Source organism: Labeo rohita, chromosome 13 (genome assembly GCF_022985175.1).
Source record: "Labeo rohita strain BAU-BD-2019 chromosome 13, IGBB_LRoh.1.0, whole genome shotgun sequence".
Classification (NCBI taxonomy): domain Eukaryota; kingdom Metazoa; phylum Chordata; class Actinopteri; order Cypriniformes; family Cyprinidae; genus Labeo; species Labeo rohita.
In genome coordinates, this window is record NC_066881.1 from 16,489,967 (window position 1) to 16,512,481 (window position 22,515).

The 22,515-nt window shown below is 36.7% G+C and overlaps 1 protein-coding gene across 1 annotated transcript; it reads right to left on the bottom strand.

Annotated features, from left to right (window-relative positions):
* Positions 1–240: 240 nt before the first annotated feature.
* On the bottom strand, positions 241–16,846 carry hk1 (hexokinase 1). Its single transcript, XM_051125637.1, has 18 exons — positions 16,557–16,846; positions 13,153–13,315; positions 10,422–10,570; positions 9,252–9,371; positions 8,988–9,083; positions 8,774–8,873; positions 8,317–8,500; positions 8,077–8,232; positions 7,732–7,965; positions 5,515–5,819; positions 4,848–4,996; positions 4,369–4,488; positions 4,185–4,280; positions 3,966–4,065; positions 3,653–3,836; positions 3,145–3,300; positions 2,792–3,025; positions 241–1,510 (listed from the first exon to the last, which is right to left on the bottom strand). The coding sequence occupies exons 1-18, from the start codon at positions 16,617–16,619 to the stop codon at positions 1,363–1,365; spliced, it is 2,757 nt and encodes a 918-aa protein (XP_050981594.1). The 5' UTR covers positions 16,620–16,846; the 3' UTR covers positions 241–1,362.
* Positions 16,847–22,515: the final 5,669 nt, after the last annotated feature.

Sequence of the window (22,515 nt, forward strand, 5' to 3'; positions counted from 1 at the left end):
ATGATAATGTTTAAATGTTTGTTGTGATTTTTTTGTGAAACCAGTAGCCCACAGTGTCTAATCTGTAAATAAACAATACTGCCAAAAATTCAAAAATCAATAAAATAACCAGCATTTTCAGTAACAGTTACAATAAGAAATATTTTAGCCTGTGTGATTGGATGATCATTTTAAAATGTAACCATTTTGTTCAGGTGTGCTTATTATGCATCACCGAATCAACTGTTCTTTCAAGAGATATAAAAGGAATGTCTTTTATTGCACAAACAGTTATCACATAGGATGTAAATATTGAACAAAAAACGCTACAGTGTTTGGGCAACCGCAAAGGACACCACAGAACACGAATTGAGTTGATCAAAATATTTTTATGGTTTTCTCCTATAGGGTTTTCCAGGAACATCTATTTATATAGTGCAACTATGAAATAGTACAAAATCAGTGGATGCTAGACCTCGATTACCAAATAAGGCATGCATTCATCAGAAGATCTCTGAGCCACTACACAGATTCACTCACATCAACTACTCACAAATAACCAGCCGGGGCACACAGAAGGACATTTACTGGGAATCAGTACCGATAACCATATCTGCATACACACACAGCAAAAAGCGGACAAAAGCAATACGCATGATACAATCTGCTAAATTCGTTGGGAATGAGAGGGTAAGACTATTTTAGAGAAAGTGGATATGCGAAGGCAATAGGTTTCCTGTCCTTGTTCATTTATATGGCGACCGGGGGCTTGAATTGGGCAGGAAGGCAGCTGTGACTGCGAGACTGAACTTGCGTGTCTTCCTCACTTTAACCGTGACCAATGAGGAGGCTGCTATGATTCGTGAACATTCCCCAATGTTTCGCAATATTCACACCACAAACTGCCACACAAATGACAATACACAGAGGTCTGGAATTAGCTTGGCGTGATCGCAACGTAACACCTTCTTCCCCTCAGGTATCCATTCCTGTTACATCTACCATCATATATAAAAATAAAATAAATAATATCTTCATATACTTGGTCAAATATCTTAATTTTAATGTTTGTAATGTGTTTACATTTCTTCCCTTTTTCCAATATACATCCATAAATACTTTAACAACAGTTTAACATCTTTATATAGTTTGGGTGGACACAGATTGACCAACCCCTAATAACACACATAGACATACACAGAGAAAGGCTGACAGGAACATGTAGGAGTGAAATACAAAGCAAAGGGTCAAATCACAGCTCTGGGCAAGAGCAGTAGAATGTGCCGGATTGTTGTGGATGAGAGCTGAGTCACAGCTGCAAATGGAAATGTATACACTTTGAGAGAGCCAGAGAAGGAGCTGAGGGCTTGTTCGACGCAGGGTTCAGCTCTTTTGTTCTTGCTGGCGGAGACGGCAACCAACGGCCGTGATCAAGGCGGCGCCTTTCCCGCTTCCGTCTTCTGAGAGCAGGAAGTTGACGTTGCAGTTGGGGGCGAGCTCCTTCACAGTCTGATGCATTATACGTGAGAAACTGAAGAGAAGAATTGGGATAAGTCAGGTACGACATCTATGCCCATCACTTGGAAATATGTACTGTAACTACAAGGGGTGGGCGATTTGACTGAAATCTATCACAATATGAGTAATTTTATTTCAAGATAACAATATATATGTTATTGTTTATTTAGTACTGAATCAGATATTTCACATAAAAGATGTTTACATATAACCCACAAGAGAAAATAATAGTTGTATTTATAAAAATGACCTCGTTCAAAAGTTTACATCCCTTTGATTCTTAATACTGTGTTGTTACCTGAATGATCCACAGCTGTTTTTTTTGCTTAGTGATAGTTGTTCATGAGTCCCTTGTTTGTCCTGAATAGTTAACCTGCCTGTTGTTCTTCAGAAAAATCCTTCAGGTCCCACAAATTCTTTGGTTTTCTAGCATTTTTGTGTATTTAAACCCTTTTCAATAATGACATTGACTATTACAGAAGATTCAAATGCTCACTGATGCTCCAGAAGGGAAAACGATGCATTAAGAGCCGAGGGTTAAAACCTTTTGAATTTGAAGATCAGGATAAATTTAACTAATTTTGTCTTCTGGGAAACATGTAACTGTCTTCTGTAATCTCTGAAGGGCAGTACTAAATGAAAAAAATATTTTAAAATATTTAGGCAAAATAAGAAAAATCTCCATTCTGTTTAAAAGTTTCCCCCCTCGGCTCTTAATGCACCGTTCCCTTCCGGAGCATCAGTGAGCGTTTAAACCTTCTGTAATAATCAATGTCCCTAATTTAATAAAAGATGGATCTCAAAATCATACAGTCATTGTTGAAAAGGGTTTAAATACACAAAAATGCTGGAAAACAAAGAATTTGTGGGACCTGAAGGATTTTTTCTGAAAAACAGCAGGCAGTTTAACTGTTCAGGACAAACAAGGGACTCATGAACAACTATCACTAAACAAAAAAACATTCAGGTAACAACACAGTATTAAGAATCAAGGGGATGTAAACTTTTGAATGGGGTCATTTTTATAAATTCAACTATTATTTTCTCTTCTGGACTATATGTAAACATCTTTTATGTAAAAATATCTTATTCAGGTCAATATTAAATAAACAATAACATGCATTTTGTATGATCCCTCTTATTTTGGTAAAATAATTAACATTTTGAAGATTCTGAAAGGGGGATTGTAAACTTTTGACCTCAACTGTACATTGTATATTTTTTTACCAGTTAATCGTGTCAACCAGTATATCACAAAAGCAATTAAAATTTCATTAATTCTGCATGTACTTACTGTGGATGGAGCTTATACAGAGTGCCATCCACCCCAACGGTGATGTCCAGACGGTCCAGGCCACGGTTCTCTCTGATTTTGTCTACAACTGCGGCCATTCCTGCTCCACAGAGCTGAGCAGCCCGGCGGGAAACAGCACCACACACTTCCTTGACGATAATACTGTCATCGCATGTGCTGTCCAGACCCAGATGCTGCAGAATGGACCTGACCTGCAGTAGCGCCAAACGGTCACTAGAGGGAAGAAAGAACAATTCAGGCCATGACTTAAGCATTGTGAAATATTTCAAAACAGGATGTATTTTAGCAGTACAGTATTCTGCTATGTGAATGCAATGTGAATCTGAAAGTACCTCTCAATTTGGGAAAGGAACTTGGTTTCAAAGATACCCCTGGTCTTTAGGGTTTCAGAGATCTGTCCTCTGAAGAGGAAGCCACGCTTTGTCAAGTCAATCAAGATGTTCCGCACAATCTCACCCAGGTACATGCCACTGCACATCTTCTCATACCTAAAAGTGAAAACAAACTTTGAATTTTACATCTCAAATATGCCAAAACGTAAAATACTATATAGTCAACTATCTTGCAAGACATCTCTTATGCACGCTATTTGATAAAAAATACAGAAATTACAATGTTAATAAATAGTAATAGTGTAAAACATATTGTAAAATGGTTAAAAGAATGTGCAGCAATGCTATAAATATTTATAGTATCTGCATTTAAGTTCTTAAATTACAGTACAAACTCCTCATCCGACTAATTCTACCAAACTCGCTTTCTTACATTAAAACATTTGCATCAATTTGATTTCAAAATATGTTTTTTTCCCCTCAAACTCGACTGGGTAAAACTGCTCACTTTTGTTTGCCGGCATTGAGGGAGAGATCATCCACAGCATTATCATACTGAGTCCTGATGTCATCCAAGCAGCCATTATCTCCAAATGCTCCCCACTCCATGTTCACACACATCCTGCCTTCCACTCCATCGACCGTCTCAATGTTTCGCAGTTCCTCCATGTAGCAGGCATTGCTACCAGTTCCTAAAAGCACACATATCAATATCTTAGCATGTTCTCTTAACTCAAATGTGTTTAAAACACCCTTTAAAATTTAGACAATTTTGTCCCATTTGATATATTGTGTTTGATAATACATTGTACTGTATTTACCTGCAATTAGCCCAACCTCACATGTGGGTTCCTCATATGCGCAGGTCATCATTGTACCCACTGTGTCATTCACAATGGCTACGACATCCAAATCAAACTCCTGTAGATAATATAGCACACACAAAACATTCATCACACAAGGAACAAGATTTTAAAATTAGTTACTCCATCAAATCTGGCATCATCTTGTTACATTTGTGACAGTGTGCCAAAACTCACCTCTCTCCTTTTGATCGCCTCTCTCAGGAGGCCGACAACATCTTCTCCTTCACAGTCTGTGGCTTTAAAGCCCTTTGTCCAAGTTACCAGAATTCCCTGTATCCATCAGAGCATAAAAATCATCAGGATTTTATTCGATAGATGAACAAGTGAAGCTAAAAGAAAAAGCTAACAGGCAGCTCACCGCATCCAGACTAGTTTGTCTGCAGGGGAAGGAAAATGTAAAGCCCAGAGGCAGGCGGGCGTTTTTCATCCCCATATAGTCCAGGAAGTCAGATATGCAGTACACAATGTGATCAAATAGCTGCAAATGATATGGAAAAGCCATAAAGATCATTAAGTTTGCCATGTTGCCATTATTTAGAGACAGAAATTAGACTTCCACTTTTACTGTGTTTTTATACCCTTGTGTAGTATACACTAAAAACTCCTATGCTCAGTAAGTCTGTATTAATTTGATTAAAAATACAGTAACACTGTGAAATATTATTACTATTTTAAATTAAAGTTTCCAATTAAAAAAAATGAAAATGTAATAAAAGCTTAATTTTCAACACCATTACTCCAGTTTGTCACACGATCCTTCAGAAATTATTCTAATACGCTGATTAGCTGCTCAATAAAAATTCCTTATTATTATCAGTGTTGAAAATGACCACACACCTCTTCTCCGGTTCCTTGCATTACTTCTATGGGAATGGCGTAGATTTTATTATGCATCTCAACGGTTCGCCTCTTGCCGCTGCGAATCTTTACCAAAAGCACCCTGAAGTTTGTACCTCCAAGATCCAGGGCCAAAAAGTCACCATTTTCTGTACAAAAGATAAAATACGTAAATACAAAGAAGTCACAAATCCTGCTGCTGCATGTCAGATTTATAATTTAGTATAAGAATTAGAGGATTTTAAACAGCAGAAGGTTCCTGTGCCATCCTTTCATTTTATTTCTCTATTTGTGAATTGAGAAAGTTTTGAATTCTCCACAAATTTGCTCAATTTGCTCAAAATATATTGATATTTACTGGATGGTAAAAAACACATCTGCATGCACTATTCTTAACCGAGCTGCATATTAAAACCCTTCACCCTAAATCACCATCAGGGATACAATACAATGTCATGTGGCTGTATTGAGTAAGCCTGGGATTATGCTATGATGTAATTCAACAGGGATAAAGAGAATTTAATTTGAATTTCAGACATGATGCATGAACGCACTCTGATGAATGTAATCATGACACTTCATTTTTAGTGAATGAATGGCAGATTATGTCTGGTGGATCATTCAATATCTAAGAATCCTTGCTTATTTTTAGCTGTAGATCTATTACCTGATCCATCCGGGGTACTCCGCACATAAGTGGGCAGCATCTTGACGGTGGCTGTGCTTTGGGTACTATTGCTTAATCCATTCTGGATCTCAGTTCTCATCCTCTTTTTCACCTCCAGCAGTTGGTCTTTGGTCAACCGGAACTCTTCCAGCGTCTCGGCAATCTGACGTGTCTGATCGGCCAACCGGGAAGCCCAGGCTGTTACCATTGCAGCTCCTTTGCCACTTCCACTCTCAGAGAGCAAGAAGCGAACATCAGACTCCGGCACCAGGCGACGCACAGTTTTGTGCAACCGGCGGGCATACCTGAGAGAAACAGAGGGATGTGGATTTAAATGTCACTCTGTGTATTACTGTGTAGCATTTTGACCGACTCTTTCTGTAGGTTACGTAGTTTCGCCAGTAGGAGGCGACAAGCGATTGGCTTTCTGAGTGATATATTGAACGATTCATTTAACCGATTCTTTCAAAACTAATCATTCAGGACTTTCTTTATGAGCGAGTCAATGAATCATTTATTCAAACGATTCACTCAACGATTCCTTTAGGAACAAAGCAGCACCACTATGTTGCTCGGAGACGCTTAATTGGCCATGTATGGAACGATATTCATTGAAGAAGCAATGACTGTCATAAATGATGTAAGTTACGCAAAATTAATTTCTCAGTTATTTAATTGTTTTGTACAAATCACGCTTGCTATTGAGATATTTACCGGTCATTATACCATTTGACATTGGTGTTCGGTTCACACAGAACACGTTTTTGCGCTTAAAAACGCAGGTGAAGGAAATGGGGAAAACACCAAAAGGTCATTTTCAATGTAAATATGCGCTAGGACGTGTTTGACCTTTGCGCTTATGTCTTGAATCTTTTCCAGCGTTTGTGACGGGTCGCACGACGTTCCTAAAATGCTGCGCTCAAGTAAGTTCACCTTTTAAAACGCATTTAAACGTTTTCAGTGTAAAAGAATGCGTTCTGTGTGAATGGCCCCAATTTGTTTGAAATTATAACTTGAATGCCGCGTTTTTAGAATTCTGCGTCGTGCGTGGAATGTGTGTCAGGGTGAGGAAAAACAATGCAAAGCGTTCTGTGTCAACGGTTACAGACTGCTGAGACTGACCTGTCCATTTCAGTATTCTAAAGTGTGGTGTGTAATAAGAGAGATATGTCAAAAAAAGAATTATTTGAACAGTTTACCCTGCTGAAAAACACTATAGAAACCATCGCAGAAATTGTTTCCACTACACATACCATTAACCATCAACTTTAAAACATTAATACCATTTAAAAATGATATTCTGTAGTGTGTTTTGGGATATATTTCATTAGGATTTAGTGGTTTTAACAAGCCACCTGTAGAAGGCAACCAAATGTGACCCTGGACCACAAAACCAGATTTGTACATCATCTGAAAGCTGAATAAATAAGCCTTCCATTGATGTATGGTTTGTTAGGATATGCTACAAATATACACGTGCAACTTATGACTGGTTTTGTGGTCCAGGGTCACAATCATCAGTAAAAACCCACCGGGTCCATTATAGTTTTCATTAAAACCAATACAAGTCCCATTATAACCAGTAAAACAGTTACAAATTTGTGATGGTGTCTATTGTTTTATTCAGCAGGGTAGTGTTTTGAGGCTTTTGTGTGAAATATCATTTCATTCATGTCCAGCTTATGGCTATTATTATTAAAGACACTTCAAGGACAGCAGTCTTGCGCAACACCCTGTCCTGTAGCCATATCTCATTCGCAGTACAGAGCACTGCTATGTCTTTCATGTTTATTTAAAGACTTACCGTCTATTCTGACATTCAAAGAGGCCTGTAAATTGTGAATAGGTGACATGAATGGCATAGAAATTCAATATCAGTTTTAATTTAATTTTTCGACTTCTTTAATCTTTCAGCTAATCTCTCTGTAAGCGTTTAACGTCCAATTTAGTGCCCAGATATAAGGTCAGTGTGTAGACTGTCACAACAAATAGAGGCACAGCTGCTCCTATGGAAACCTACTCACTCAGTGTGTATTAATAGAGCTCGCCTTTGTCTGAAGAGCCCTCAAGAGGGTTCAGCACACACTCATGGTGTCACGTGCACCTGCAGATGTATTCCCAAAACACTCTGTGATGACTTACTAAGCATGCTGGGTACATACTATTACTGATAAGTCATGTTTTAGTCTGATTTGATGATTGAAATGTAATACTCACTGTGGGTGCATCTTGTAGAGAGAACCATCAATGCCCACTGTGGTGCGGAGGCGCGGGGTGTTCTTATTGTCCTTGAGACGTGTGAGGATTGCACCCAGAGTGGCAGCAATTAGATTTGCAGAGCGAAAAGAGACGATAGCGCAAACATGCTGCACAGCAATGCAGTCGTCTTCAGATGGTTCTACACCCAAGCGGGTCAAAATCTCCTTGGCTTTGGTAAGTCCTTCTTTGCTCCTAAAAAAAAGTGGTATTGTTGTAAGGTTGGAAATATCATCAAAAGAATTTTAAAAGAATAATTTTTTAATGAATAATGACCATAATGAAACAAATCAACAGACAACTCACTTCTCAATTGCAGAAACATGCTTGGTTTCAATTTTTCCTTTTGTAAGCAGCTCTGGGGTGATGCGGCCCTCAAACAGCATGCCTTCTTTAGCCATCTTGACCAGGATCAGCCTCACCAGCTCACCCATGTACATTCCACTGACCATTTTCTCAAACCTGAAAACAGCCAACATTCACCTTTACCTCTTCAAACGTTATGATAGATAGATTTTTGAAAGCTTTTGAAGTTCTGTGACGCACAATTGCTTCCCGGGGTTGAGGGACCCACGATCAATCTCCCTGTCAAACTCGGTTCGGATATCCTCCAGTGTGCCGTCGTCTCCAAATGCCCCCCATTCAGTATTGATGCACATCCTGCCTTCATCTCCCTCCACCAGTTCGATGTGTCTGAGCTCCTCCATGTAACATGCATTAGTGCCGGTACCTGGGGGATCACAGAGGCATATGTCATTGCAGATGTTCAAGAATCTAGAAGCTTTGATTGAGTTTTAGAATATCAAATATATTTGTGGTATTCACCATTCATCTGTACACTGAGGGAAGTTAATTTTACAGTGTTACTGTGAGCAACTTTATTTACATTTTAATATATATGATTTAAATCGGCATTACAATTCTGCATTTTAAACTAATTTGATGTCCATTTAAGGGTCTGATAAAATACATAAAATAGAGAGAAACTAGGATATTCTTTTACCAATAATAATGCCGACTTCACAGCGCTGATCATCAAAGCCACAGGTCATCATAGTTCCCACAGTGTCATTGACGACAGCCATGATATCGGCATCATAGTCCTGTAAGTGAATTATTACACCATTAAATCCTTTAGTAAAAAGTCTAAAATGAGTGTCCACCTGTATACCATCCACAAAATAAATATATATATATATATTTTTTATCAGACTCACCCCACGTTTTTTGATGGCTTTATTTAGAAGCTTTACTACATCCATTCCCTCAACCCCACTGGCCTTAAAGCGTTTCGTCCATGTTAGCAAAACAGCCTGTAAAAATACAATAGTAAAAAACATTGTTTCTAAGTTTGTAGGCAGAATTCAATACAAAATCTAAATCTCAGTTGAGTAAATTGGATCTGTAACACATTTAAAACTATATAAAATGTAAATGTCATAATTACTTGGCAAACCATATAGAATCTAATGCTCCGTTACCTCATCCAGTTTGGTGTGTGCACAAGGGAATGAGAACGTGAAGCCCATAGGAAGCTTCTTGTCTTTAATTTTTTGTTTTTCCATGAAGTCTCCAAGACATTCTGCAACATGGTCAAACAACTGCAAGAAATAATAAGCAAGTAGAAAATTGAGACAATTAAGATTGTAGACAAAAGCTGGATGGCTTGTACAGAAGATAAGAACACCATTTTTATGATGTTAACTCTCTGAAGATTTCAGCACGGTAATGGATATGGGTATTAATGTATTTGGTCTTGGCAGAATAGATCTTCTATGCTGCTGTTGGTTATTTCTATTGTTTTAGATTATTGCTGCTACAAAACAGCTGTAACAGAGTAATAAAGATATACTGCTTCTGCACAAACATCATATATAATAACCCGTAGCAAATCTATACAGGTGGAGCTGGGGAGGGGGAGGGTTTCAGAAGAATTTTGAAAGCGTGCTGTGAACTGCTCTAGTGAATGCTAACCAGACATTTAAATGTAAAGCAGTAAGCTCATTGGCTGCATATGCAACATGAACAATCAGCCTGTGCGAAGTAGTTTAATGCTGTATATATCATAAGTTTGTGTTAATGACCCATCAGCATGCACCATCTAGAGTTTCATTACAGAACTTGGCATTTAAACGGTTTAATGTACAATACTATATGTGACCATGGACCACAAAACCAGTCAAAATTTAGATTTATGGATCATCTGAAAGCCAAATAAATAAGCTTCCCATTGATGTATGGTTTGTTAGGATAGGATATTTGGCCAAGGTACAACTTTTCTGGAATCTGAGGGTGCAAAAAAACTAAATATTGAGAAAATCACCTTTAAATTTGTCCAAATGAAGTTCTTAGCAGTGCATATTACTAATCTAAAATAAGTTTTGATGTATTTACGGTAGGAAATATCTTTATGGAACATGATTTTTACTTAATATCCTAATGATTTTTGGCCTAAAAGAAAAATTGTTCATTTTGACTTAAGACTGGTTTTGTGGTTCAAGGTCACATATGATATTACAGACAATGTTTGATTTTAAACACAAACATATTGGCTATTCAGACAACGTTGTTCAATATTCATTTATATACTTAATTATACACAAATTTTCATTTGTTTTTTATTTCAGGATGATGAAAAACTGGTCATGTACCCGTGATCCACTGCCGTGGATGATGTCCTCTGGAGTGTCGTAATTCTGACTTTCCATCTGCACTGTCTGTTTCTTCTCATGAGACACTTTGACCCGCAGAATACGGAAATTAGAGCCACCCAGATCCAGGGCAATGAAATCTCCCTTCTCTGTAAGTGAATTAAATAAATCATCAATATTAATATTTTTCTACTATCAAGAGTTTACAAGTTAACACCCAAAATGACATGAGGGTGTATAAATGATGACAGAATTGTCATTTTTAGGTGAACTATCTCTTTAATGATACTTAAAAACACGTAACATGAAACTAGCTATAATGTTCCTGTTCTGGAAGTTGCTTTATTAAGCTACCGAAAGGACACTGCCGCTGTTATCCTTAGGACAGCTTGACATAAACTTGAATGGGTATAGTGTACCATTCTTGTAATAGTGAGACTGTGCAACAAGATTTATTTTGGTCGTGACCAAGGGGGCTTAATCAGGAATGCTTTTTTTACTGAGCTGGCCAAAGACAGACAGATCACCCCAGGCAGCACTCTCACAGCGAGAAAGCGTGGATTTTTACCAACAGTTTCTTCAGAAAATGTTTGCAGTAAAATGGTGATTAACAAGTCTGTTAATGCCATAGATTAAACAGAGTTAGAGAAAGAGTAATGCCAAGAGACATTTGCGTTAGGTCAAAAATGCTCTCTTTAACTGTCTTTTTTGCTTCTCGAGGCTTCTCGACGTGTCCAGATTGTCGATATCATGTGCAGTGCTTGTTGCCAAGCAACACTGAAAATCAAATGGCTTTCTTTTCTTACTGTCTTCTGTTTCTAGGTTGGAAATAAGGTGTTTGGGAGTGTGAAGATTTTTAATACTGTAAACTCAGCATCGACTGGAAAGGTCAGTTAGGTGGTTATTACAGTAAAATGTTATATGCATGAAAAGAATACATAAAAATGTTACAACAACCTAAATGTATGTTTTAATGACTGAATTGATCTGTAGCAAACTTTAACAGCATATTAAAACCATTCCAGGAAAACTTTATCATTTAAATGATAGATAAGTACAAATATAAAGAGTAACATAAACTAAAGTGCAGTTTACACAAATAGTGACCTGGTGAAATCGAAACTATTCTATACTTAGTGTCTCTGATGATCTGTTGTGCAACATCTAAAATCACATCAAACCACTAGAGATCAGATGTATTTGTTTTAATGCAGGTGAGTGGTTACTAGTGGAATTTTCATATGGAGTAGTACAGACTTGCTGTACACACTTTTATCATTGAGATGTTAATAGGTCAGAATCTATATATAGAATTGTTTATGCTGTAGTGTCTAGCACTTTAGGACTAGAGAGCTGCCCTTGACAAGCTATTCTGAACTTGATGTATGTATACTATGCTACATATTACAATGATGAATGGATTATTGATTATTGAGACACAAAATCAATCAGATTTGTCCATGTTGTTATAATTGTTTTGAATTACTTTGTCGCTACATGAGCAATCTGCCATCATTAACTAGAACGAAACTGCCCTGCACAACACATCGTAGTACGATGTTAACAAATTGCACTGAAGTCAACTTTCACATGCCAGTCTGACTGGGATTACAGCTCATGTAATCCGTGACGTAACCCAATGAGTTTGGTTGGATGCTGCTGGGCACGTAGAAAGGCATGAGCACATGTCAATGCAGCTTTCAATGTGTTGTGACAGGGGGAAAATTGGTTCAATATTGTGAGCACTCAGTAGTAGGTTCCCTCCATTCTATACTATGATAAGATTGGCATAGTAAATACATTTAAAGGCAGGCAAATGTTGTTAATTCGAAAGCTATTTTAAAGAATTTAACCAGATGGTGATGCAAATTCTTGGGAAATTAGTAAAACGTGCAGTACTGAATATGCATTTAAAATGGATTAATAAAATGTTAAAGGTTAAAATGAAAATTCAACAGATTGCCAGCACTTTTTATGCTATGAGAAATCTAAACTTGCAGCAAAACTGGTTAGGCTAGTTTTCTTCACAGCTTGTAAACATCTTTTAACTAATGGCTTCTAAGGTTGTCATTTTTTTGGTATCTCTGAGAGCATTTACTTAAATTCTTAGTTCAGTAACACTTAGAATAAGGTCTCATTTATTAACCTCAGTTAATGTATTAACTAACATGAATGAACAATGAACAATACATTTATTAATCTTTGTTAATGTTAGTAAAAATACAGTAAAAATATAGTCAGTGATTGTTCATGTTAGTTCACAGTGCATTAACTAATGTTAACAAACACAACTTGTGATTTTAATAATGCATTAGTAAATGCTGAAATTAACATTAACTAAGCTTAATAAATGCTGTAGTATTGTTCATTCTTAGTTCATGTTAATGACTAATGAACCTTATTGTAAAGTGTTACCTTTCATTCAAATATAAACATCTGACAATTTTGGTCAAACGTATTGCTCTTTTTTTTTGACACAGCATTTAAAAGAAGTACAGTAGATTAAGCTGACGTTTCTGAGACTGATTTGCCCTGATGGACAGAACTGCAGACTTCACAGTTTGCTTGACACTAATTTGTGAGAAAAGCCCGGCTATACATGGCATATTACTTGCTCAGTACTTCCAAAGCAAGCTTTTGTAACTATTAAACGATTCTGTTGCCAGATAAAAGTCTTTTATTTATATAAGCATTTATTAAAGATTTGCAGCCATACAAATGATAAGCTCACCTGATCCATCAGGAATGGACCTTACGAAGGTGGGCAGCATCTTGACGGTAGCTGTCGGGTTAGTATCTCGTCCCAGTCCGTTCTCCATTTCCCGTCGGAAGCGGCCCATGATGTCGCGCAGCGTCTCATCAGAGAACCGCATGGCGTACAAGTATTTGTCAATCTACACAAATGGACACACAATAAACAAATTACATTGTGCCCTTTCCGCCATTTCTCTAAAGCATTCAGGTGTTTGTCAGTAATCAATATTGATGAACATGATGAATGTGGTCAAGTCATTGCCTGTTAGTTGATAGGTCACTGTGTCCTTGAAATCTATGGCTCGTGGCCTAGACTATGCAGACATACTACAAATCTATGGGCACTAGCATTTATAAACACAGACGATATGCATCATGAAAATGGCAAGTGGAAGATGTTTGACTGAAGTCTAATGCAACAAAAGTGAATTAATACTGTAAACATAAGCACCTGCTCTTGCAAATGCTGATTCATGATTATGACTTTAACTCTAGTATGAGCACGTGAGAAATTCAGGCTAAAATCTGTGCATGATGCCATTGATGAAAAATGGTTTGCATTTAATGCAAAGTATTGTTTATTATGTGCTATATTTCCAGTTGCACACTGGAAGACAATATTATTATATATTTATATTTGTGAACTTTATCCATTTTTATTTTAGTCATTTAGTTCCAAAATTAATTTTCAATCGGATGTGACCCTGGACCACAAAACCAGTTGTAAGTAGCACAGGTATTTTTGTAGCAATAGCCAACAATACACTGTATGGGTCAAAATTATAGATTTTTTTTTATGCCAAAAATCATCAGGACATAAGTAAAGGTCATGTTTCATGAAGATATTTTGTAAATTTCCTACCGTAAATATATAAAAACCTAATTTTTGATTAGTAATATGCATTGCAAAGAACTTTAAGGACAACTTTAAAGGTGATTTTGTCAATATTTTGCACCTTCAGATTTCAGATTTTTAAATAGTTGTATTTCAGCCAAATATTGTGATGTAAAAATCTCAATTTCAAAAATTGACCTATATGATGGTTTTGTGGTTCACGGTCACATGTAGTTCTGTTCATAGTGTAGCCTTCCAAATTGTTGGCAAATGTTAATTTTTATGAATTTAATACTTTTTACAAATACAAAACATGTAAGGAACAGTGTATGCCAATTACAGGATGACATTTCTGCATAAAGATTACTACAGTCTCTTTTAATCAAGTTGAATTTGTTTGTTAAAAAACATTACTAGGAGAGTTTTGTAAAATGGGTCATTGCGTAACCAGCATGAGTAACATCCAACTTCCTCGTAAAAACACGAGAGCAGTGGTAAAGCTGCCAAAACCGTTTCGATGAAGTGAATGGTGGCTTTATCTTAAAATATGCTAAGAGCCCTGACATGTTCTTCTGTATGTGTGACTTGTTTGCAAATGCTATGTCATATACGTTATTGCTCTCCACTGTTTAAATGCTTATTTTCAAACTTCCTGTAACATTAGCAATGAATAACTGTTATAATCAAATTATATGTGTGGCATCTATGGGTCATAAAACTCTTATCAGGAGAGAGAAGCTCACAGGTGCACAGCTGAATCACACAGGATGGATTTCATTTCATGTTGTTATAGTAACCATGTTACACAATACAACTGTTGCTTCTGTCTGAAGTGTAAACATATTTTTGTGGAACGGTGTTGTTACTATTAACTAAAAGAATTAAGATAAAATCTGAGAGCTTTCTTGACCCTGCAAAGACAGGGTTCAAGGCCCAGAAAGGTTATAAGGACATCGTTAAAACAGTCCTTGTGACATCAGTGGTTTAACCTTAGTTTTATGAAGCTACAGGAATACATTTTAAATGCAAAGAAAAGTAAAATTTTGTTTTCTTTGCACACAAAAAATATCTTTAGAACATTACGGTTGAACCACTGATGTCACATGGACTATTTTAACGATGTCCTTACTACGTTTCTGGGCCTTAAACATTTCAGTTACATTGCTGTCTTTGCAGGGTCAGAAAACTCTTGAATTCCATCAAAAATAAATTAATTTGTGTTACGAAGATAAACAAAGGGGTTTAGAAAGACATGAGGGTGTGTAATTAATGACAAAATATTCATTTATGGTGAGAACTATCCCTTTAAACTTAAAAATTGCTTTGGCAATTAACTGCAAAAAGTTGAATTACTACTTAATGAGTTAAAAATAAATTCAAGCTAAATAGAAATATAAAAAAACTAATACAATGACAAAAGCACATAAAAATACTAAAACTAAAATGAAAATATAAAAATTAAAAATATTAAATGCTATAATAGTATACAAATAATACTAAAACAGCTCTGCTGTGGACATTAATAATTAGGCCTGTGAAATATCTGACATGGATCCAAACCATCATTGCAAGAGAAAGTGGCACACATGAAACTCTGAATTGAGGCAAAATAATAATTGGATAATTATTATTTTTGCTATTTTTTTCAAAACAGTACTAAATAAGAATTCAGTGCAATATAAGGGTAATAAGGATGGTAGAATTTCATGCATTTTTTTTTTTTTTTTACAGATTATTAAAAATGGGGGGATTTATTCTTTCTTAAAAATGGTAGTATCTGACCATATTCATATATATAATCAGATATTTTAATATTTTAGGAAATCCTATCTGATAAATGAATATGTAAACCACTTATGTGTTAATATCTAAATCTGTGTGCTCATATTAGATTGTTTCTCAAATATTTAGTTAAGGTAGAACTATTTATGAACACTTAAAATGGAATTTCTTTTTTTACTAACAGAGTTAAAATGTAAAGACTGCATACTCTCAAAGCGAGACACACAGGCATGTGCCTACACGCAGTCCTGCTCTGTTTACACATCTTTCCCTCCCTCCACAATTGCATTCAAACACTGTCAAAACTCTCCGGTAAAGGCACGCCGTTCGTCAGCTGTTGTAACCCGACACTCTTCCTTCGGGGGAGGGGGGTTGATGCTCACGACCACCTTCCCCCACTCAGAGACGTACTCTCCAATAAGCACGTTCGCACAGAGACACACACACGCAAAAAAAAATCGTTCTCTCCTCATGGCAGCTCCATAACGCCCCACATCCTGTTTTCAAGGACATTGCAGTATAAACCCGACAACCTACGGCGACGGGGATGTGTCGTCATTCGCAAGGGTATACCTCGTCCTCTCATCCTCGCCGTCGCACATTGTGTGACGTAGAAGCTGCGGATGGAGGGACGTGAGATGAGACGCATCTCACGACTTTATGCTCTAAAACCCAGGCCCGTGTCATCTGTTGTCACGCGTCCGGAAAAGCTCGTAAGGACGAGTTTCGAACGGCCCTTGTTAAAGACAAATGATGAAACTCACCTTTTTGACCTGGTCATCCTTCAGTTCAGTGAAGTAGTAGGCCAGAAGCTGTGCCGCTATCATCCTGCTTCACCTCTTTGGTGAAAAAGCAACAGAAGAGAGAAGGAAAAACCTTACGATCCTTTCCACTGAGGCAGGCAAAACAATTTGAGCCCAGAAGCAACGTGGGTTAGCTATAAAACAGGAAGCCGGCACGTAGGGGTGTTCCCTCCCAGCGCTACGGCAATGTCTGACTCTCCTCGGCCTAGGAAGTCAAGCTGCATGTAATGCGCTTGCATGAGATGCAGCAGAGGCTAGGATGGGGAACGGCTAAAGCCCTGCCCACTCACTCTGCTCCTATTGGTTGAGTTTTATGGGCAGGCTTCTGAGGCAGAGCGCAGCTGACAGCCGCCCCCCTCCTCTGGCTCTCTTTCTTGCTTCTTCCCTCTCAGATCCCACCTCCTCCTTCCATTCTATCCGTTCAGTCCTTTTCAGTCTTCCTTCTTTCTCATTCTCATCCACTTTGAGTGAAAGAAAAAGGGATTTACCTAAGAGGCACGTAGTGCACGTCCTCAACACGTCACAGTGCTCAAAGCCTCGTCACTTGAGTTTTTTTAAAGTGGTTAGGTTGGTAGATTTGGGAGAAGAAGCAAAAATGCTGAGTAATGCTATGCCAAAGTGCCAAAGTCATATCAGCACAGAGATGCATGTTTCCTGCTTCTACGGTTCAGCGGCAGGACTGTTGTAAATGTGTGATGCTAGAGGAAATGTGTGAATGTGTGACGTTATTTCGGGGGAAGTTGGCAGGGGGGATGGTCAAATGAATGGCGGCAAAAATGTCATCGGGGCCTGGCCTAAGATGTGTGAACAGCTGAGGATGATTTACATTTGAAAACAAGAGAGGATACGCATAACGTGGTGATGTTGAAATACAAATAATGACACAATGCAAAGGAAGTGAACTCCTTGTTTTACAATATCCATGTCATTATGTGATTTAATTGACATTTAAAATGTTCATTAGAATGACTGAGGCTCTGAAATACCCATTTTGCATCACACCGATTTGATATGTGCACTTGTTAATTGTCTGGAAAAAAAAAAAAAACAAGCATTCGACAAATGTTAAAATTATTTTACAAATAAAAAAGTAAATAAAATAAAACTTTTTTTATTATTAAACAGTTGAACCCTTTGATATATGATGGCTATTAAAAGCTTATGTATTAAAAAATAAAATAAATAAAACAATTGGTATCCTATAAACTGGGTATTATAAATGTTGATATAATCAAATAAGTAAAAAAAAAATCCCTGTGATATTAGCTGGTTATAAAATGCTTTGTATTAATAAAATGAATAAATCAAACAAATGGTCACTATAATATACAGTGCCTTGCGAAAGTATTCATACCCCTTCATTTTTACACATTTTTTTATGTTGCTGCCTTAAGTGCTTTAAATGACTTTTTTTCCACATCAATCTACATTTCATACACCATAATGACTAATGACAAGTAAAAACAGAATTGTCACAACTTAGTAAATTTTTACTTAGTAAACTTAGTAAAAAACAAAAAAACAAAAACACTGAAATAAGTATTTTGCATAAGTATTCATACCCTTAACTCAGTACTTCGCTGAAGCGCCTTTACATGTCTTTTTGGGTATGATGCAACAAGCTTTGGACATAAGCATTTGGCAATTATCTGCCATTATTCTCCTCACCTTTTCACCTCTCAAGCTCTGACAGGTTGGATGGGGCAGACACTTTTTCAGGTTTCTCTAGAATTGTTTGAATGGGTTAAAGCCAAGGCTGTGGCTGGGCCACTCAAGGACATTTACAGAGTTGTCTGTAAGCCACTTTTGCTGTCTGCTTATGGTCATTGTCCTGTTAGAAGATGAACCTTCTGCCCAGTCTGAGGTTCTGAATCAAAACTGGAGTGACCATCAGCTTCTTGGTCACCGGTATAACCAAGCCCCTTCTCCATGAATTGCTCAGTTTAGCCAGGAGGCCATCTCTAGGAAGAATCCTAGTTGTTCCGAACTTATTCCATTGTGGATAATAAAGGCTACATGCTTCTGTGAACCTTCAATGCAGCAGAATTTTTTCTGAACTCTTCCCCAGATCTGTGACTTGATGCAATCCTGTTTCTGAGCTCAACAGGCAGAGCTCTCCCAGGGCTTGGTTTTTGCTCTGATATGTATTTTCAGTTTCAGAGGTGTGTGCCTTTCAAAATCATACCCATTCAATTAAATATGCCACAGGTTAATGTCAGTCGAAATGTAGTAACACCTACAAGCAACATGAGTGAGCTAAATTTCAGCTGTTCCAGGGGTGTGAATACTTATGCAATGGAATCATTTAAGTGTTTTATTTTTAATAAATTTGCAAAGATTTTAAAAAAGCTGTTTTTGTGCTTAGTCATTATGTGTATAGAGTGTAGATTGATGTGGGAAAAAAGTAATAAAAAGCAGTTTAACATAAGGCAGCAACATAACAAAACGTGAAAAAAAATTGAGGGGTATGAATACTTTTGCAAGGCACTGTATATTGGACATATTCAGCACTGCTAAAAATATAAAATACATAAAAAACAAAAATACTCTTTCATAAATGCTATATTAGATGCTGATATGAGGAAGTAGTGTTAAATGTGATTTAGCCTAAGCTGTTGCATAGAGTTTATTTTGCAGTATCTCAGGGGAATGTCACAGTGGAAAACATTCAGGGTAATTGGAAAATCCATGGAAGCGGGTGAGGTGATGGCAATACAGGCCAGATGAGCTTACTGTGGGTCGTGCTTTAAGGCACGCAGCCATCCTCCCCCTCTCAGAAGCACGTGAGAGCCTAACATCCTCTTTCTGAGCAGAGCCAATCAGAGCAGACATACACTGAGCTACGTCACAGAAGCATCACAAATGACAGATTCGATTCATTCATATATTTAAACATATATTTGAGCACATATTATTTTCCTGAATATGTGCATATTATTGCATTGAAATGAGCAATACAATTTTATAAAGCAAATAAAACTCTTAAATATTTTTCCTTTGTTAATTTTCATATCAGTCCGCACATTGACTATATTTAGTCCTGAGTATGCTGACATTTCAGTTAACATGCTTCAATTTATTTTTAGTGATAGACAGTGGCAGTCCAGAAACAAGTCCTTTATGACCGTAATACATGAAGGTGACTCAAAGTGAGATAAGGTTTCCTGGAATAGAGCTGTTCGTGTTCTACAGCATGCATCATACTAGCAAAAAATGTCACCGCATGGCACACATTTAAATGTCTCTCATTCCTGAAAGTTCATTTACGAGGGGAACAATGTCTAGTCAGTTAAGTACTTTGCATAGTGGAGCAATGACATCACTTCCTGCCAGATTTACTCACAGTGCTGGGAGTGTAAAGGAAGTTAATTTCTTGTCTCATAAAATTCATGTCATTATGTGATTTAATTATCATTTAAAATGTTCATTAAAATGACAGATGCTCTAAAATACTCATTTTGCCTTACATTGATTTGAATTTTCTTCACAAATGAAAGCACTTTGCATAGCGGAGCAATGACATTAACTTCCTGGCAGATTGCGTGAAGAGTGGTTGTGTTTGCTTAGTGTCTGTGACAGCGGGAATATGACATATAATAAATAATATCTGACATTTTCACAAATGACCTACCCAGCAGACCTACTACACCCCTTCACAGCTAAATGTTCATGCATGAATGACCAGACAGATACCATGACAGAGGTCAGTTTTTTTTCTCAAGGACAATAGCCAGTTCTTAACTATTTTAACACAACTTCAGGTACATTTTTAGATATGCTTTTTAAAATTCATAGACGATTCCTCATAAGGGAAATGGTTGATCCATATTAGTAAAAGCAGTGAGTTTTGTAAATCAGTTCATCTTATTTTTCAAAATATTTTTTTTTATTTAAGATACTGTGTGGAAAATACAAGACATAAAACCTAAATAATAAATATTTTCATAGATTTTTGGGTTATATTTTTTAGAATTTTGGGTTATTTTGGTTCTGATTAACCTTTGAAATTGCAATTTGTCCTGTGACATTGAAGTAATCATAGATGTAAGATCAACTGCAACTGAAGTTCACTTCCAGATAAAAATGTATAGATAATGTACTCACCCCCTTGTCATCCAAGATGTTTGTGTCTTTCTGTCTTTAGTCATAAAAAAATTATGTTTCTCAAGGAAAACATTCCAGAATTTTTCTCCATATAGACGAACATTTGAGGTTAAAAAGTATATAAATTGTTGTTTTTTTTTGTGTTTTTTTTTTTTTTTTTTTACAATAATCAATCGTTTCACTAGATAAGATCCTTTTTCCTTGGCTGGGATTGTTTAGAGCCCTTTGAAGCTGCATTGAAACTGTATTTTGGAAGTTCAAACTCTCGGGCACCATTGAAGTCCACTATATGGAGAAAAATTCTGGAATGTTTTCCTCAAGAAACATAATTTCTTTATGACTGAAGAGAGAAAGACCTGAACATCTTGGATGACGAGAGGGTAAGTAAATTATATATAAATTTTTATTCTGGAAGTGAACTTCTCCTTCAAGAATCAGCTTGATTGGTGTGATTAGGTAATTAAAGGGATAGTTCGCCCAATTATTCACCGTCATGTCGTTCCAAACCCATATGACCTTTGTTCATCTTTGGAACACAAATTAAGATATTTTTGAAGCAATCTGAGAGCTTTCTGAGCCTGCATAGACTGCAGTGCAACTGACACGTTAAAGGCCCAGAAAGGTAGTAAGGAAATTGTTAAAATAGTCCATGTGACATCAGTGGTCTAACCATAATTTTACGAAGCTACAAGAATACCTCTTGCATGCAAAGAAAACAAAAAATAACAACTTTATTCAACAATTCTTCAACATTTTGGTTACATTGCTTTCTATGCAGGGTCAGAAAGCTCTTAAATTGAATCAAAAATATCTTAATTTGCGTTATGAAAATGAACGGTCTTACAGGTTTGGAACATCATGATGATGAGTAATTTATTTTTGGGTGAACTATCCCTTTAAGGCAGTCCAGTGGAACTATAAATTTGAGATGCATAATTAGAGACATTTTAGAGAAAAAAGTTTTTCTTACTATTTAACAGCTTTCTAAAATGCTGTAAATGTGCTCAACAGAACATCCAGAAGTACAGGAATAAACTCTACAGAGTGTTTGTTTTGCTCTAACTAGTCTTTAGTTTACTGAGGCACAGTGAAACACATCCTCCACCAGTGGTAAAAGAAATGCTCATGATTCAAACATAAAATGCATTAGGCCTAATATAATTAGGTCATTAATCTGTCTGGAATTCGCACTTTGGACCTGGATAATGATTTGTCATTTTACTGTATACTTGTATATGGCAGAAATTACAAATAAACTTAATGTATAACCCAATACTATATTAACACAGGGCTTTTGGAAGAACCTGGGAGAGCATTTTTAAGGAACTAAACACTACAAAATGTCAGCCTGTTCTCTAAACACAACTATTTGATTAGACAGGATGTAGGAAGTTTTTGTTACCTTATCACTTTCCATAAAGGAAGGCAGGTGGGTTACGCTTAAAAAAATAGGATAGAGAATCTCACCGTCAGCTGAACTAGTTGGCTTCTTGAGATCAAGTCGGATTAAACACATGCTCTTGCATAAGCCAACAATGCCACTGCCTTCAGAAGGGGCATATTGTTAGGACTGTTACTGAACTTGTACTTTTGATACTTACTGATATAGAACAAATACCAAACAATGCTAAATATTTTTGCTTGTATCGGGTTAAATTACAAAGGTAAACAACATGCCACTGAATGCAATTATTTTATCAAGACGTCTCTTTATTACACTTAATTTAGCAGATGTTTTCTAATTTAGCTAATCTAAAATGTGTATTCTTACAAACTGAGCATGCATGCTAACACATGCAAGTATGGTGACGTGCTG